Source organism: Malaya genurostris, chromosome 3, assembly GCF_030247185.1.
Source record: "Malaya genurostris strain Urasoe2022 chromosome 3, Malgen_1.1, whole genome shotgun sequence".
Lineage (NCBI taxonomy): Eukaryota > Metazoa > Arthropoda > Insecta > Diptera > Culicidae > Malaya > Malaya genurostris.
In genome coordinates this window covers 61,550,941-61,571,023 of record NC_080572.1, presented here as the reverse complement: position 1 = coordinate 61,571,023, position 20,083 = coordinate 61,550,941, and the positions used below count along the sequence as shown (strand labels likewise).

The 20,083-nt window shown below is 37.9% G+C and overlaps 1 protein-coding gene across 2 annotated transcripts; it reads left to right on the top strand.

The window, feature by feature from the left end:
* The first annotated feature begins 2,951 nt into the window (after window positions 1–2,951).
* LOC131435929 (facilitated trehalose transporter Tret1-like) lies at window positions 2,952–18,215 on the top strand. 2 transcript variants are annotated; one of them, XM_058604230.1, is made up of 6 exons: window positions 2,952–3,471; window positions 16,500–16,995; window positions 17,056–17,230; window positions 17,288–17,629; window positions 17,690–17,876; window positions 17,939–18,215. In XM_058604230.1, the coding sequence occupies exons 1-6, from the start codon at window positions 3,430–3,432 to the stop codon at window positions 18,188–18,190; spliced, it is 1,494 nt and encodes a 497-aa protein (XP_058460213.1). In that variant the 5' UTR covers window positions 2,952–3,429; the 3' UTR covers window positions 18,191–18,215. The 2 variants fall into 2 exon arrangements, with proteins under 2 accessions (XP_058460213.1, XP_058460214.1); XM_058604231.1 differs by lacking the exon at window positions 2,952–3,471 and adding an exon at window positions 11,914–11,936.
* The last annotated feature ends 1,868 nt before the right edge of the window (window positions 18,216–20,083 follow it).

The window sequence follows — 20,083 nt, the reverse complement described above, 5'->3', positions numbered from 1 at the left end:
TTTTATTTGCATATTTTACATAAAGACTGTACCAGAAAGTATGGACGCACTTTGATTTCACTGTAAATAATTCACAAGATTAGATATTCAAATTTTATTCGATATACTGATAATATTAGACTACAACAACAAAATATTATTCTCAACATTTGCTACTTAGCCATTGTAGACTAGCTGGCGCACCTTTCTGCGCACGTTCCTCATTAAATTCCGTACAAACTTCTTGGCGACAAGTTCTAACACTTTTTTCCAATCTTTTTCGAACTGTTGAATGATTTCGGCTGCCGAGACATGTTTCCTAAGATGTGACATTTTTGGTAGTATACCATTCTACCGTTGATTTCGAGTAGTGGCAAGAAGCAAGATCTGGCCAGAAGACAACAGGATCCTTGTGGCTTCGAATCGTGGGTAGAAATCGTTTTTGTAAACATTCCTTGTTATATATTTTGCTGTTCATTGAAGCAGTGGTGACGAAGGGTTTCGAAATCTTACCGCAGCTACAAATTACTTGCAAGACCATAGTTTTCTTACCAAATTTTTCGACTTCAATCGATGTCTTGGACTGGTTTAACTCTTGTCCTTCTCGCACCGTATAATATTGTGGTCCCGGCAAGGATTTGTAATCGAGTTTCACGTAGGTTTCGCCGTCCATGATTATGCAGTTTAAATTTCCAGCAAAAATCGTATTGTACAGCTTTCGAACCCTCGGCCTGATCGATGTTTCTTGTTTCGGACTACGTTTTGGTTGTTTCTGCTTCTTATAGGTTCGAAGATTCAAACGTTCTTTATCACAAAGAACATTTGACTTGGAAGTGCCAACTTTTTTGGCCACATCCCGAACTGAAACCTCCTTCTGTTGCTCGTACGCCTTCAGTATACGTTTATCCAACTGAGAGTTAGCAGGATCTTTTTTTCGACCCGTTTTCGGTTTATTCTCAAAGGTGTTATCCTCACCGAACTTCCTGATCGCATTTCGCACGGCTTTTTCACTTACTCCTTCCATTTTTGCTATCTTTCTCAGTGACAGTCCGCGTTCTGTGCACCATTTGTACACAATTTTTTGACGTTGTTCTGCTGAAAGTCCACGCAATTCGAAACAAACTAATGAAAACGAATAAACAACTGCACAAGTGGTTAGAGAAGAGTGTAAACAACAGGACGCAGCCACAAAAATTGACAGATTCTGAACCATTGCGAAATGGCAGCGGTTTTTGGTAGCGTCCATACTTTCTGGGACAGCCTTCATGTATTCCGAAAATCTGCGACCGTCTCAAGCAATCACCAAAATGGGAGAAAAAAGAAAGCAATAACAGAGACGAATAGACAAGAGTAAACAATATGTAAGCAGCCTTCATGGTGAGATGAAATAAAGTCGCAAAATATGTTCAATTTAAATCTCGTTATGAATTTGTTTAGAAAATACTCAGAAGTAATGGATTATTCGATTTACGATGACCTGTTCTTGGAGTATAGAGTTCTTGAAGGAAAAATTAAAGTATTATTTCAAAACTTCCCCTTTGAAATTGAAGTGGAGTCATAAGCTTATTTCATGTTGTTGTGCTTTTTTCAATCCATTATATTCTACGGTGCAATGAGAGAAATTCCTTAATCGCAGCTTGATTAATTCAAAGCTAAACTTTAAGAATATTATTCTTGAAAAACTTGAAAACTATTTTTACCATGTTCATGTTATGTTTCCGCCAGGTAATCTAAAAATTTCTTTGTGCTAAAGAACATTTGAATCTTCGAACCTATAAGAAGCAGAAACAACCAAAACGTAGTCCAAAACAAGGAGCATCGATCAGGCCGAGGGTTCGAAAGCTGTACAATACGCACCACACAATTAAATATTATGAAATAACCAGTATAGATTTTTATAATAAAAATACAGATTAATCTGTATACGTGGCAACCCAGTTTCGCACGGCATATTTCCAAACGACACCCATTCTAGTATAAAAATTGTTCTATATCAACACTTTCATTCTTGCATTGCGTGATTCGTAATGGAATGTGTTGGTGACGGTGCAAACTTTGTCTACTTCTATTTGGATAAATCTGGTGCTTTTGGTACGAAAGAGTAAATTCAATTGATTCTCTATAATGACCAAAGCACTGAAAAGTGCTTTGAATTTTCACGACCAACACACAGTGAAAAGTGTACCAATCTAATCAAACTGTTCTAGATTTGCTCTAAACTGAGGATTTTTGCCTTCGATTTGCAAACAAAAAATCCTAATAGTTCTTTAGAAAACTTCTAGAGCCATTAGAACGGCTGATTTTGTGTGGTGCTCTCCACCGTTGTCCTCTTTTCGTTGTTTTTTCACCAATGCAAACGACGATCCCATCACGCTATACCCGTCCCCCCTATTGAAATACTTCAATGCTGTTGCTAAACACGTTTAAGTTAAAAAATTCGATTCTATTGATAGTTAGATTTTATATATCCTTTCACAGATCACTGAGCTATGAGCTTTAAAAATATGAGGAAGTTTATACCAAACATTTCAGAAAAGTTTAATTTTGAATTATTTGAGATTATGTCACACAACTGAAAATTTTATCAAAAAATTGTGATCATATTTCCCATGGCATGTTGCAAAAATTATGTTGATTCGTTAGATACAACAAGAGATATTCACGATCAAAAACTTATCAATATCTCAGAGAGTAAATTTTCAAAAGGCACCCCATAGTAAAGTAAATCGTATTCACGACAAAAAACTTAGCTTAAAAAGGAATGATTCGGTTAAAGTAGCATATATTTTCAATAATTAATTGCATTTATAGCTAAGTACCAAAAATGACACTCCGCATTCTACACTCAAGTAGCACGCGTACTTTCATTTATTTACGTACCAGTTCTCAAAAGTGTCCAGATTTTGGTGTGAACAGTCTCTAGCACGACTTGGCCGAACCATGTCAAGTTCAGATAATCCAGTGCAGAGTTCAGTTGCATACGAACTCTTGCCGAAGTATAACGCGCCGGTTTTAAAGACTTCCTCAATCCAATGCAAACTTTAGTTCAACCGCGCGGGCCTTCTGACTTAGGAGAAAGTAGCCGTAACAGTTGCTGGGCATAGAAATTAATTGCAACAACGAATAACAAAAAATAGCCGGTTTCGGATGTGTTTCAACAAGCAAGTCTCCGGGAAGCACCTGTTGTTCATAGAAGCTAGTCGGTGTCAAACCCGAGTACGGTGATTGAATTTGGTGCAACCTAAACCTCACGAAGATTTATAGGAAACTGCTACTACATTATCTAGTTGTAAAGTACGATCAAAATAGTAAAGTGTAAAGTCGTGGAATGCAGCTAGAACCAGGGTGAAAAAAATGTGCAGTGATTTAAAACTCATTACAAAACGTAGCAGTGCTTAGTTTCTGTTACCTACAAAACAGCTAACACGTGAGAGTTTCAAATCTTCCAGCATGGATTCGGAGTGGAAAATAACGATGGCTGCTTTGAAGCAGGTTAGAGACAGTAAAACGAATGACTTTTACGAAGCAACACGGAGTTTTCTGCAAATTTGAATTGATACTCAGTCATGTAAATTTCTTATCACTAAGGCTATGAACCATTTCGCGGTTAATTTTAACTTTTGGTTGAAATCTGACACTTGAGTGGTTATTTTGTGTCGAGTAGTTAAATTTAACAAAAACGGCGACCCATTTCAAAGTTTGACGGACGGAAAGTTATTTGGGTTTGTTTTTCACTGGAAATAATTTCAACTAAAGAATTAACATTAGAATTGCAAGATTTTTTCAGTGTCGAAAAATAACCATCGATCTGTCAAGAATAGCCATGCTCTCGAGCAGGTTTTTTTGATAACATCAAAATAACCGCTCGAGTGTCAGATTTCAATCTAAAGTTAAAATTTACCGCGAAATGGTTCACAGCCTAAGAATGATGTGCCGTGCAAGAAAAACACACTTACATTTTATTGCTGAATGTCGGCAATAAGGTTCCGAGATTTCGGCAAAACGCATAATCACCGTGAATCTCGGCAATCCTACATTTAACTGTCAAATATTACCGAATTTCTCTGCAGCAGTTTTGCTATTAGTTCAGCAAATGCGATCAGGATTGAATAATAAATTGCCGAATTATCAATAATCGTGCTTAGAAAGGATTTTGTTTGTTTACTAACAAGTTAAGCAAAAAAAATACGTCTTACCGAGATATCAAACTGTTAATTTAACGAATTTCGGAAAAGAGCACGTAAAGAGCATGATAAAGAACTTCAAAAAATGCAACAGTCGAATAAGATCACTAAAAATTAATTTTTAGTCCGATATTTTTGAAACTCTCAGGGAAAGAATAAACACATATTAACAGTTCGGCTGAAAAGTTCGTATCGTTTAATAGAAACACACATTTTTTTGCCAAAATTCGTTTTTATTATTCAACATAATTGCCATCAGAGGCGATACAGCGATTATAGCGATCTTCCAACTTTTCGATACCATTTTTGTAGTACGATTTGTCCTTTGCCTCAAAATAGGCCTCAGTTTCAGCGATTACCTCTTCATTGCTTCTAAATTTTTTACCAGCAAGCATTCTCTTGAGGTCTGAGAACACGAAAAAGTCACTGGGGGCCAAATCTGGAGGATACGGTGGATGAGGGAGCAATTCGAAGCCCAATGCGTTCAATTTCAGCATGGTTTTTCGTTATTGTTTTTGATCGATTGTGAGCTCACGCGGCACCCATTTTGCACAAAGCTTTCTTATATCCAAATATTCGTGAATAATATGTCCAACACGTTCCTTTGATATCTTTAGGGTGTCAGATATCTCGATCAACTTCACTTAACGGTCATTGAAAATCATTTTGTGGATTTTTTTCACGTTTTCATCGGTAACAGCCTTTTTTGGACGTCCACTGCATTCATCGTCTTCGGTGCTCATATGACCAGTACGAAATTTTGCAAACCACTTACGAATTGTTGCTTCGCCCGGTGCAGAGTCTGGATAACGCTCATCAAGCCATTTTTTGGTATCGGCGGCACTTTTTTTCATCAAAAAGTAGTGTTTCATCAACACACGAAATTCCTTTTTTTTTTTCATTTTTTTCACAATAACAAAAGTAACTTCACTCAAAATGCAATAGCTCACAAACTAATAATCAGACAGCTGTCAAATTTATACACGTATCTTTTGAAGGTTGGTACTAACTGAAAATGGTATGGATTTAATTCTAGTGGCGCCCTCTCATAGAAACGATACGAACTTTTCAGCCGATCTGTAGCTATGTTTTTACAAAACTGGTTGATCCAACCTCATCGTACCTCTCCATCGCCGGTTTCGCGCAATGGAACGATGCCAGATTCTGCCAAAACAGAGTGTCACTTTCGTGGGACCGAATAACGGGTCACATGTGCATCTGGAGGCATTCTTCTTTATATATTTCGTAGATGGAAAAAAATTTGTACGACACTACAAAAAACACATTCTTCACATACCGAAATTCTCATTCTATACTACTTGATCTATATTCTGTCCAATTTTGAGCTCCTAGATATGGGTCGATATGAACGGCTTGCTGAAGTTACCGCCCCAATAAATTGCCCGCCACACCAAGTGTTTCTTGTCAAATTATTTTACCCCGGCTTTAACCATTTTGGTCGTTCACCGGGGTGGTAAAAAAAAATTTGACCGTTTTGGCCTACAGAGTTTAGTGCTTTTTTATGTACATTTTTCCTTCTCCGCCTGTTGCTTTGTGGCCGTAGGAGTCATTCCAAGGGGGTTCGGCCCCCTTGCGGATGACCCACAGGTTTTCCTCCTTGGTGTTTTAGGTGGGTTGGATTCGCCGTTGCTGGTGCGTACACCTGGGTCGATCGGTGTTTTGTTGGCTCGCGTACAGATCTTGTTAGTTCTGCATCTAAGATGGTGGAGCATAGCCTTGGAGAATGAGCGGATGTTGTTTGACGTTCGGAAGTTAGGACGATCGGCACATTCGATTCGCACAAATTAAGAAAGACTGCGAGTCCAGACAGAACCTTACCCGGTCCATCTGTTCCGGTCATCCAAAATGGAACCGTCACCAGGGAATCAACATTGCCAAAGCTCTGATATGGAGTAGAATGTTTTATGGCATAGAGGCAACGGCCATAGGTAGAGCTAACATCACTAAACTTTTGAGCCCTACCTACAACAGGGCCGTTAGACTAGCCTCAAACCTCCTCCCAAGTACCCCAGCAATGGCACCGTGCGTAGAGTCGGGCCAACTACCTTTCAGATGGCACTTGGCCTGGACAATCGTATGCAGAGCCATGGGTTACTTGGAGAGAACATCGGGAAACAACTGCACATTATTGGATATAGCCAAGTCTTTGTACCAAGATTTCACCGGACAAAGACTTCCTAAACTGGCTCGCCTACACAGAATCTGGAAGAAACCCTGGTACCAGCAGGATCTCCACAGAATCGATACTTCACTGGCACCCTCCCTCGGAGCCAAGCCAATACCAGCAGCTGCGAAACGATGATTCAATCAAATCATTGCCGACGAGTTCAAAGGTTCAGCCTTATTCTTCACTGACGGCTCATGGACAAACTCTGGCACCGGGCTCGGTGTTTGGGGACCCAATACCTCCATTCACCGCAGCCTAAATCCCATCTGCTCGGTGTTCTCGACGGAAGCTGCGGCTATTCTCGAGTGTATAAAAATCATTCCCCGGGATCCGACGCCGCGATCTTCTCGGAGTCCCTGGCAGTAATCACTGCTTTGGAGGCGGGAGGATCCAGACATCCCTTTGTCCAGGCGATCGAGACATACTGTGGCAGAAATGTCACGGTCTGCTGGATCCCTGGACATAGCGGCATCCCGGATAACGATAACGCGGATACACTAGCGGTTATGGGCAGGAAAAGTCGCCCGAGGTTCCTTCAGCAGACATACTAACGGACTTGCGAACGACCCCGTAGCCGAGATAACATTAATCCTCCTTTTCAAAGATAGAAACATCTTCAACTCCATCTATCAATCGAAACAAATCATCTACACAATTCTCACCCTCCCCTTCTACCTCCCGCCTCAACACACCAGCCCAACAACAAAACAACCAGAAATCCTAACAGATATGACCCGCTAATATTCGACTTTTCTCATCTCATACCACCGTCACCACAAAACAAAAACAATCCTCTACCACCCAACCAAACCTACTCTTACCATACGTCTTAACCGCTGTTGGATCACTGCAATCTGTTGATACAAAAGATGAGGAGGTTTTATGCCTGCTGGAGAGAGAGAGATTGCCAAATTTCATCTCCATCGGGCTTTTCCCTGCTCCCAAAACAAACAAAATAAAATAAACACGTCCCCTTAATAAAAAGTTATACACAAAAAGAAATGTAGCATTTCTTCGAGTCATTATATGGATGATACCTCAAAACTTATTAATCAAGCTCCCGAAATTTCCGATAATTCACAAGCTTCAAACAGTCCAGTGGGCCGCCCGAGAGCAAACTGCCTCACACGATTGGGCTATTTTGGTTGAAAACGCTCGAGAAGCTCTTCCACGGCTCACCTACTTCAGGATTAGATTCCTGGTTTCGGAGTTATGGTTGAAGTTACAGTTGGAATGGTGTTCTCAAATGGTTGTATTTTTGTTGATAATAACGCAATAATAATAAAATGCAGAAAAGTACTAATCAGTAACATAGAAAGATAGAATCGCAATTAGTATTGTAGTAACCTCAAATCTATCGCGATAACCTATGGCTACTATTATGTTGAATCATTCAATAAGTTTTAAGACATATATTCAAGTTTTTATTTTTTTAAGTATCCTTCAAAAGACATTAAAAAGAATTATTAACGTAAATTTTTTGAATTGAGTGAGAGCAGATACGAACCCAACAATGAGATCTACTGTATCGATGGTAAAGCCAATATTTGCTGTGTTTGTAAAATCAAAGTACAATCAGTAGTGTCCGATACTTTAGGGTGCAAAAACCCTCATGGGAAATCGTTGACGTAGACGTAGACACAGGTCTAAATAACCGTAATTTTACTTTTTTTAAATTAATGACGCCAAAACTATTGTAGCTGATGCCATTAAAAATACTTCATTGAAAAATCAACAAAACATGGGTGATAAAAACCTAGTGAAACAAATGCGGGAAAAGTCTGTATTTTATGTTAAGGGTGATACTGGAAACAAAGTGGTAAATATGAACAAAGAAGATTATGACAATCTGATAACCCAAAAAATCAATGACGGCCCTTATAGGAAACAAAGAGCCGACCCGACTTCTTATAAAAAATAATGATTTCTTAGATATTCTCATTGTCGGGGAGAACAAATCCTTAACTTTCGAAATATATAGGAAGCTAACCAATACGGACCGTGACATATCAAATACTTCTAATCATTCCCACTAACACAAAATGGCAGCATTCCACCATATGATTCACAGAATGCTATACTTGCCCCTTAGAAAAGATGCTGCAATAAAGAGAAAAACTTTACTTTCGAAATTGGAAAGTTAATGAATATCCAAAGCATACAATTCAAACCATCTTTGATAAAAATTTAAGACTGTTGAAAAAACAAACACTTAACAACTTTGACCTCCCCTTCCGAAAATTTGAAAAGAATATCGGTGGACTTCAATCGAAATATTTTCCACCCATTAAAATCCGTACTAAAAAAATTTGGCTTAGATTTAGTGTTATGAACTTCCAGTTGAAAACTTTACTAGGTTCTACAGAAGATCCTGCAGAAAATTTGAAAAAGTCTGGGGTATACAAAATCTCTAGATAGTAGATATTCGTTTCAGAGAGCACATCTCAGAAATAGTGAAAGGAATTGGAAAAGGGACTACCACATTACTTCAAATCAAAAGTAGCAGAGCATGCCATTTTCGAAGATCATGAACTCACTACCAATGATATAAAAATCTTAAGACAAATTTCCAATTCATGGAAATTAGATTCAGCAGAAAGTCTTGAAATATTCAAAAATAACTATACCTCTTTATTGAACCACAGAAAACAGCTCACATATGAATTGTGTGTAAAATTTGCACAATCTGCATGGCGATCACTTGCAGATGTCACCACGATCGATACGAGATTTGGGTGCCGCTTTCACATGAAACACAATTTCGGGTGCAACATTCACTTTATGCTAGGGTAAGGACTCCCTATTTTATCTGAGCTCCTATTTCCATCTCATCCCTTCACCTCATTACTTTGAATATGAACAATATCATACAACGTACCTGAACCAAACTGTGAAATGTATAAAAATTAATATTTAAGCTATTGTCACACCTTTCCATTGGCAGAAATGATTTTAAATTCTTCGGTGATCATTTTTTTTCATTTAAAACAAACTCACTTTTCGATTTAGGACACATTTTCGTCTCAAGATTTACAGTTCGTCATGTTTCTGAATATCTACTAAACAATTCGTCTGAAAACATGATCACTGTTTCGCACAATTACACTACCATTGAACACTGGATGACTTCATAATTAGTAATGTTCACTTGTCACGTGTTTAATTAACGAGTAAAAACTTCAAAAACTACCCGACAAGCAATAAATGACTTCAAAAATATGAGATGAAAGTTTTTCACTTAGTTCACTTGATTGCGCATTGTTTTCATCTCATTTGGTTTCGCAAAGTTGCAGGTTTTCTCATAATGTTACAAAACGAAATTGTTTTTCTGCTTCAAGTTATCGTCAACCAAAAGTTTTTTTTTGGTATCCGTGATATTAGTTTATTTATATTATTGATATTTATATTTCAAAAAACTATTTCGACTTCGAATATTACCAGAAAGAACGTGTAAACCCGCTATATGTCAACATAACGCTGTTAATTGTGTGTGTGTGTTTCATCGGCTGTGCACAGAGATGCCAGATATTTTCATAGAAAATATGTATTTTTTTGCATAAAAAGTCTATACCTGCTCTATCTGTTTTCACTAATAAAATGTAGTTAAAAGATAATTCTTCATATCTGCGAAGATTTTCATATTTCCGAAGATTTGTCCGTTGATTACTGAACTTTCAAAGAATTACTGCAATCAAATAGTAATAGATACTCACAGAGAAAAGTCTAATTTTTTACTTCTCACTTTTTATGAACCTGTACAAATCTGTATTACATTTAGGAAATCTGTACATTTTGAACCTGACATTTTGGACCTGAGAGTGCAATAGTGCAATGTTTTGTTTTGATTGTGTTAATAGGATGAATAAACGACCAACGATAGGATGAATAAAAATCCTTTGAGATGGAATGAGGAGCAGAGTAGTGAACATTTCAATTTCCAAGGACCGTGAATCAATTTTTTATGTGGAGCAAGACGAAATAAGCAGCAATATGAAAAAAATCATAGTGGGTTTAGTGGTTAAATCAGGTTTTTAATTAAACGTTCTTACAAATGAGATGAAATAGGGAGCCCTTGCCCTAGATTTTTATTTTGCTGTTGGTTAAAATGAGAAGTTTGTTTTTTGTTTTATTCCGATAGAATTCTCGTGTGATTTATGCGACATGGAAAAAAGGTGGTCTTTAACACTTACGGAAATCGTGTGACAAGTGTTAAAATTGTTGTAGTTGGAATATTTCTATAACAGACAGAAGGATTTTGTTACCGTCCCGGAACGTAGTGGAACGTTTTGACTATTTTCGCGACGAATAGTCGAGTAGGTGGCAGAAGTGTTTCCATCGTATAGCAAATTTGAAATTGATACCGGACTTTGAAAAAATTAATTCGAGCCTGTATATCTGTTATCTGTGATTAAACCGAGACCAATGAAATAGATCTTCCTGACTTTTCCAGTTACAAACAACCAGAAAACTCTTAACCTCTTCCAGTTTCTGTTACCTGTTTCAATTTCTGTTCCTTTTGTGGTTCACCTACTTACATTTGTCTAAAAGGAACTTCACTGCAGCATTCTTTCAAAATTAATTCAAAACTTATTACCTAGAAAATTACCGTTAAATATAAGATGACAAGTATCATTACTACATCACTTAACATGTAACATCATACAGAAATGTAACCAATGAGAAACAATAAATATTTAATGTAAAAAAATGCATTCTGTCAACAAAATACGTATCTGTATTATAGCGTTTGAACACTTTTGTGAAAATAGTGACTGTGAAAAATTAGTGACTTTGTGAGAGTGTAATGTCGTAACGGAGTAGAATTAAACGGTACAACAAACAGCACTATTAGTGACAATATTCTACTAACAGATCTACGAAAAACTGGTTGAAAATATTGTTTTTCATTTTCTTTTTCAATTGTACAACAAATTCTCGTAATGCCAATGCAATTGTAAGCGAGCTACCTAAAAAACGGTGAGACTTACATGGCTTAGTTTGATATGGCTCTGAACAAGCAAACATTTGAAAATATTGTAAATGTATTCTCAAGTAGTGATTAATCTCTGCAAGTAATTATTCGCCACCAGTTTATTGAGGCTGTGTTAAGATTCGGTGGTTTACTAGAAAAAGCACTGATCTCTGAAGTCAGATTTAGACCTGGAAAAACTCAATAGAACTAGTAATGCGATTGTCCTATACACTAATGAATCGGCTGCGGAATTTGTTCAAACCAAAAGACCATTTTTACAAGTCAGATTCGTACAAAACACTACCAAATTAGTCCAATGTGATACAAACAACTGATCTTTTCACGTTGAGACAAGTTAAAATCGCCAAGTCATTGTGTTTCATTACTACAATTACAAGAACTATCATAGAACGCGAAAACAAACGGAGTCACGACTGATGCTGTGCCTAATACATACTAAAATCGAGTGTTAAAATTATCTCGATAACGACTCCTAATTATTTATTACGAAACAAGTTTTAATGTGCCATACACGTGCAATAACTCATAACCAGGTTGAAATAGGCATTGATTTTCTATGACACGGCCCAGGACGTGTTCTGTACATATATAGGTAATTATTTTACAATATACCTAATTAGGGTTACGGTACGATGGTGACGATGACGTACTGATCTGTTGCACACTGACACAGAACTTTCCTTATGATTGTAATCAAAATAAAGTATCTATTCATACAGTATATGGCAAAGAAAGGAATAATCCTTAAAATTCTGAGACACGATCTACTTCATTTGGATACCTTCGTTATCCTACATGTCATGTAAAAAAATATTGAGTACTGTGTCCAGTAATTGTTCTCAGGCAGACCAAAATGGAGTATTTTAAATTCATCGTTGCGTACGGTTCGGCACGCATGAATTACTATTGCAAACAAGCTGAAAGTTCCGATTTTTAATGTATTTCCGGAATCCAAATCTTGAATTAATATTTTGAACTTTATTTCAAAATACGGTAGATGAATTCTGGAATCTGAATTCTGGATTGGAATTCAGAACTTAAATTATATCTCTAAATTCAGAACCAAAATCTACTTCCAAAAACTAAAGACTGTCCCAGAAAGTATGGACGCAACCAAATACCGCTGCCATTTCGCAATGGTTCAGAATCTGTTAATTTTTATGGCTGCGTCCTATTGTTTACACTCTTCTCTAACCACTTGTGCAGTTGTTTATTCGTTTTCATTAGTTTGTTTCGAAATGTGTGGACTTTCAGCAGAACAACGTCGAAAAATTGTGTACAAATGATGCACAGAACGCGGACTGAGAAAGATAGCAAAAATGGAAGGAGTAAGTGAAAAAGCCGTGCGAAATGCAATCAGGAAGATCGGTGAGGATAACACCCATGAGGATAAACCGAGAACGGGTCGAAAAATAGGTCCTGCTAACCCTCAGTACTATACCGTATACTGAAGGCGTTCGAGCAAAAGAAGGAGGTTTCAGTTCGGGATGTGGCCAAAAAAGTGGACACTGCGAAGTCAAATGTTCTTCGTGCTAAAGAACGTTTGAATCTTCGAACTTATAAGAAGCAGAAACAACCAAAGCGTAGTCCGAAACAAGAAGCATCGATCAGGCCAAGGGTTCGAAAACTGTACAATACGATTCTTGCTGGAAATTTGAACTACGTGAAACTCGATTACAAATCCTTGCCGGGACCACAATATTATACGGTGCGAGAAGGGTAAGTGTTAAACCAGTCCGAGACATCGATTGAAGTCGAAAAACTTGGTAAGAAAGCTATGGTCTGGCAAGCAATGTGTAGCTGCGGTAAGATTTCGAAATCCTTCATCACCACTGCTTCAATGAACAACGAATTATACATCAAGGAATGTTTACAAAAACGACTTCTACCCATGATTCTAAGCCACAAGTATCCTGTTGTCTTCTGGCTAGATCTTGCTTCTTGCCATTACTCGAAATCAACGGTAGAATGGTATACTACCAAAAATGTAACTTTCGTCCCAAAATACATGAATCCACCAAATTGCCCACAACTTCGACCAATTGAGGAATTTTGGGCATTAACGAAGGTACATCTTAGGAAACATGTCTCGGCAGCCGAAACCATTCAACAGTTCGAAAAAGATTGGAATTACGGAATTTAATGAGAAACGTTCGCAAGAAGGTGCGCCAGCTAGTCTACAATGGCTAAGTAGCAAATGTTGAGAATAATATTCTGTTGTTGTAGTCTAATGTTATCAGTATTTCGAATAAATTTTGAATATCTAACACTTGTGAATTATTCACAGCGAAATCAAAGTGCGTCCATACTTTCTGGGACAGTCTTTATAACAAGAATTCAGTTCCAGACTCTTAGATTTAACTTTTGAAACTGTATTCTTGAACTAAATTCTAAAACTGTTAAATTTAATTTAAATTTAGTCCGGAATCAAATAACAAACGAAGACCAAAGTAACAGTCAATTTTACCTTCATACGTGAACAGTCACGTACCCAGAGGAGTGCCCCAGGAACAGGAATCCTGTAGATTACATCGTGGGATAGAGGTTTTGAGGTTTTGAATTACGTGATGGTCAAAACTCCACTATCGATAAAGCACGCAGTGGCAGGCCCTACGATGCAGATCAGAGTCAAAACCACATAAAATGGAGGATGAAACCGGGGTAAAATAAATGACAATTTTTTTCGGTTTTTCAACGATATCAAACTAACTAGAGATTATAAGAGGAGAAAGAATATGAAATCATAGAGCCATAGTACTCAAGGAAGAGCAAGGATGTGAAGAATAAAGTGCGGAAAAGTGAGACGTGACAAGGGTCATTTAAGTAAGCAGAAGGCTTCTCGTATCTAAACTTTTACCTTCTACCAGAGGAGTCGAACTTAGGCATCTTAGCGATACGAGTTATCCGAGTCTCTGATATGTCAGAAAGTAAAGGCAAAGGTCGTTTGCCATTTACTGTCCGAACCGAGCAAACGACCTTTGCCTTTACTTTCTGACATATCAGAGACTCGGATAACTCGTATCGCTAAGATGCCTAAGTTCGACTCCTCTGGTAGAAGGTAAAAGTTTAGATACGAGAAGCCTTCTGCTTACTTAAATGACCCTTGTCACGTCTCACTTTTCCGCACTTTATTCTTCACATACTTGCTCTTCCTTGAGTACTATGGCTCTATGATTTCATATTCTTTCTCCTCTTATAATCTCTAGTTAGTTTGATATCGTTAAAAAACCGAAAAAAAAGTAAAAAATACTGACTGACCAGAAGTCATAAATAAAAAAAGTAAAAAAAAAAAATTAAAAAAAAAATAAATGACAATAATAATAATACATAAAACAGTAGTTTTCGAAGCTATATTCGTTACAAAGTTTTTTGAGGCCTATCTGAGTTAACGCCTGAGAAGATACTATGGAATTTTGTTGTTGTTCCGATTACAGAGGTTTTAACATTAAGGGCATTCGCCCCTGGCTAGAAAAACTTTCTGACCCTATGTGCGGGGTTGGAAATCGAACCCAGGCGTGAAAGGTATCACGCTATACCCGTCCCCAATATGGAAAAATGTTTCATTTGACGAAGCGTTTCACACGATATTATCGTTAGATGAGAAGCGTTACGTTAAGTTAAAGAAGCTAGAAGCGTTGCATACGATGTTTTTTTAAATTGACTTTTTTGTAAGTTGAATGCAGTACGATGCGTTACATTTTTTAAAGTTATAAACGTTACGATGTATTACATGCGATACTTTCGTGTAAGTTACAGACGTTACATGCGTTACTTTTTTGTAAGTTATAGGCGTTACGATGCGTTGCACGCATTACTTTTTTGTAAGTTGGAGACGTTAGGTACTTTAATAATCTTCAGTAATATTATTTTTCCATCTGACGGCCCCTCTCGAAACCAAATCCTAGGTACGGGCCTATACGTGACTTGTTACTTCAAGGCTGTCACTGCACTACTTGATATGTTCCATTGAGTTATGGCATCACATTTTGTTATTGTAATATTTCAATTATATTGAGTATAACAAATCTAATAGTTACATATTCTACAAGCAATCTAATAAATTTTCTCAGAATTAGATAAGAGAAATGCTTATAATATTATTTTATTCTGAACGTTCAAATATCAATTCTCTGAGAAATTTGTCTTTTATAAATATTTTATTCTTGGATTGATATCACAATGACACTTTTCGAACAAAATGGTGTTAAGTTTTTCAATTAAGCTATTCGATTTTAATAACAAAGTTTGGTTTGCAAATCTCTTCTACCCGGGTGGACCGGAATCCAGATTCTGAATTCAGTTCTGCAATTCAATATGAGAATTCCAGTATTCAATCCAAATGAAGCCAGCAGAAGTTACGTTATTGTTGCTGTTGGTGGAAAATTCTCACCACGACGTCCAGTCCCATCTAACGCATAAGAAGAAATTGAAGACTTTTGACTAAAGTTTACCATTTATACTCGTCCAGTTGAACATCGGGACGAAACTAACTCAAAGCCGTCACCCGAGCGCGGAAAAGGCAATCAAACGTGATGAGTTTTCCTCATTGTTTCCAACGGTTTGAGGAAACCTACTTTTCTCAAGCTGTTTAAAATTTAATCACAAAATGCTGATCATATTTCTGGTGGCATGGAGAAAGTATCGTGTTGTTACGTTTAGTATAACTCAAAATATTCTCGATTCAGTATGGCCCATAGATCGAGCCCTTTCTCTATCAACTACGCTACCAGCGATGCCAGAAAATTGTACTATAATTTCCGCAGATTGAAATTTTTCCTGGAACTCCAAAATGAAACGTACAATAGAAGACCTTTTGGGTAAACTTTTAAATTACAGATTACAGTAACTACCCGAATAAAAAATATTGTAGAAAAACAATACGATTTGTTGTTACGAAACCTTCCCCAATTTGGCTTTGACCATTGAAAAATATTTTAATGTATTGGAATACACCATTTAATTAATTGTGAACAAGCTTTTTACAATACAATCTTGTTAGGATACAATAAAATGTATTGTAACCCATAGATCTAATTGTAAATCAATTGTTTATACTTTAAAATCAATGGTTTATTTTTTACGGGATAGTCTCTCTTTTTATTCCATGCAATTCCAGAATCCAACAGTTTTTTACATTTATTGTACTTTTCCACAGACACTGCTCTCCCTGTCCGTTTCACTGTCCTACTTTTGCATCGGTCTAGTCCGCGGTTACTCCGCTCCTGCGGTGCCATCAATGAACGAAATCAATCCCGCGCTACTTCCGGACAAAAACATAACCTCTTGGGTCAGTTCGATACCGCCATTTGGCGCCTTCTTCGGCAGTTTGGTTGCGTTTCCATTGATGCACAAAATTGGTCGTAAGTACACCGTGATGCTGACGTCACCCGTTTGGGTTGCAGCGTGGATTCTCATAGCGACGGCAGAAGATTGGAAAATTCTACTACTGGCACGTATGCTGTCCGGATTCGGAGCTGGACTCACGCTACCATCGGCACAGATCTACGTGAGTGAATGCAGCGATCCGAAGATTCGTGGGGTTATCGGATCGCTACCGGCGCTTTCCATGTCACTCGGAATTCTGGTCACGTACGTGTTGGGGAAGTATCTTGAGTGGCGGATATTGGCGTGGGTATGCTGCGGCGTTGCGAGTGAGTTTCTCAAATGTTACAACCTGTTACTGTTTAGTGATTTCTGTTCGACCTTTTTAGGTTTCCTATTGCTCGCTGTGATCAGTTTCCCGCAATCGCCAGTGTGGCTAAAAACGAAAAAACGCTATGAGAAAGCACATCACTCTGCAAAGTGGCTGCATCTGCAGGGATTTACGTTTGATCCTAATGCTCACGAGATACAGAAAGCTGTGATTAATGGAACCGCACCTGAACCGTAAGCCTTTTGGTTTTGAATGTTCTGCCATTGAAGTAATCAATTGTTATCATCTAGGAAAGAGAAACCATTCTCCCGGGAAGTCCTTTGTCGAAGAACAGTTCTCATGCCGTTGGGTATCGGACTTGCCTTACTCTCGATTCAACAGTTGAGCGGAATCGATGCCATAATTTTCTTCACCGTAGAAATTTTCCGTTCCGCAGGAAGTTCTATGGATGGTCATATTGCGACGATCATCGTAGGTGCGGTACAGGTGCTGAGCAATTTCTCGGCTCTGTTCGTCGTGGATCGTGCCGGACGGAAACCCTTGCTGATCACCTCTGGTGTCATAATGTGCTTCGCAATGGCCTCAATGGGAGCCGCCTTTCACTTGAATTCAATCGGAAACACTTGCTTTGGGTGACATAACGATCGAGATATTTGTTGTTTCATTTTCGTCTATAAATCCTATGATTTCAGCTATCTGCCATTGGTGAGTCTCATAATCTTTATGATAGGATTTTCGATCGGATTCGGATGCATTCCATTTCTGTTGATGGGTGAGCTATTCCCAACTGCTCAAAGAAGTCTACTGAGTTCGCTAGCCGGATCGTTTAACCTAGCAGTGATGTTCGTCGTAATTAAAACCTATCATCCATTGGAAGATGTAAGCATTTTGACAATTCGTCTTCTGTACTTTGTATAATTTTGACGTTTTCAATTCTACAGATAATAACAACATCAGGTACATTCTGGCTGTATAGCGTTTTGTGTGCCACAGGAGTGGTGTTTGTGATAACCTGCGTTCCGGAAACCAAGGGACGCGATCTAGAGAGCATCCACAAATTATTCGAAAAATCTTCCGGAAAGAAGAACTGCTTAGAAACAGCGACTAAACAAAGCCATGACAATGTCACCATGAACATAGACGATGAGATTTCACCTTGTGAAGATATTAGTAAATCAGATACTAGATTATGAACAACGAACCTATGCTTTGTGTGAATATCAAGATAGAATTAGTTTGAAAATATCCGAAATCCAAATAAAATACACCCAAGTCTCTTTTTATGCGGTTTTATGCAAATTTTCAAAGCTAAGCGGGTTTTTTATCTAAATTTTCCTTACTATGCGGTTTTCTATTTTTGTCATAGAAATGCACGAAACGTCGAAATTTGATATTATCTAAAAAAAAAATTCTAGGTGAACTCTCTGCGGCTGAGACTATTTTTTCAATTTTTTTAGATAACACCAAATCGTGACGCTCCATAAACTAACATGGGTAAGCAATATACTAGGTTTACCACCTGCACAAGCCTCGCCCGAAAGTGTCGGGCTTAGAAGTAGTTGCCGGGCTGTCGGACTTACCAAAAATCCGCAGCATGACCGACGACTTTTAAAGTTTCATAAATGTTAAATGATGAATTGGAATAGAAAAGAATGAAAAAGTTCAACTCGGAGCTACGACTCGAACCTTCCACTGGATTTTAAGGAGCAGCTCTTTCAGTTTTTCTGAAACTCTATAATCTATACTGCGTTATGGCTCGTGCGCAGGAGGGGGGGGGGGGGGGGGGGGGTTGGTCTAGGGGTTTTAACCAACCTGTTTTTAAAATGTTACTTGGTAATATATGGACAACCCGGCGAATTTAAACGATTTTTGAAATCTGATATGGTTCTGAAAAGGCATTGTTAGGCCTTCAAATGAAATGTATTTAAGTTGATTGTTTAATCTATCTAGATATAGATCTAGATATCTAGTTTTTACCAAGCAAAACTGAAAAAAAGCTATGTTTCTTCATTTTTTCCAATTTGACCATTGTTTATTGCAAAGTATGCTTTATTTTTGCCTTTCTCATATAGAAAGATTATGCAATCACTGTGAAAACTGACTTTTGAACCGAGGGCAGAGTGTCATATACCATTCGACTCAGTTCATCGAGTACGTAAAATGTCTGTATGTGTATCAAAGAACGCTCACTAGCAACTCTGCACACGATTGAATCAGTGCCATCAAAGAGAGACGGATCGAGAGATCGCAACAAAACAAAAACCCGGCATGGCTCATTTAACATAGAATAGACACCAGTGCGAGAGCGAATTTCTCTCGATGGCATTTCTGATAATCAAAGGTTAGCACGCTGCTGTGGGAATCCTCTCTGAAGCAACAAACGGTCGCTTATTCTCGTTTCGCGATCCGATTCTATACAGGCAGTTGATAATTGCGATAGAATCATTTTACTATTGCCGCTTATTCTGACTATGTGCATATAACCTTTGTATAAGTTGTGTCTATGAAAATGTCTGTGAATGCTCCACACAAGGGTTTTGAAATATTGCACCCTAGTATGAGAATCATCAAGTTGAATCATCGATTCGATTTTCTGCGATAATTGTCAACTTGCGATTCTCTATTGGGAAATTCCACACAGCAACGATCATTATCAGACTGTAAATTTTTTTAAGGGCCCTAAAATACTCAGAGTATGAAGTGGAGCGAAGAAATGTAGAAAAATTCTCTCGCGGTTCATTCATTGAGAGACTCGAGTTCTAGTAGCATGTTCTACCGGATTGAAAATGTTGTATACAATATAGATAGCAATATAGCAGCTTCTGTCAAATTTTTGACAATCACCAATACCGTGTGTGTGTAACATTTGTTGCACTTACTTTTCTCGGAGATGGCTGAGCCGATTTTCATGAACTCAGATTCAAATGAAAAGTCTTGTAGCCCCATACAAAGTTCCTGATTTTCATTCGAATCCCAGATCCGGTTCCGAAATTACAGGGTGATATGCGCAAAAATATGAAAATAATTGAGACGGCTGAGCTGATTCTTACAAACTTAGATTCAAATGAAAGGTATAATTATCCCAT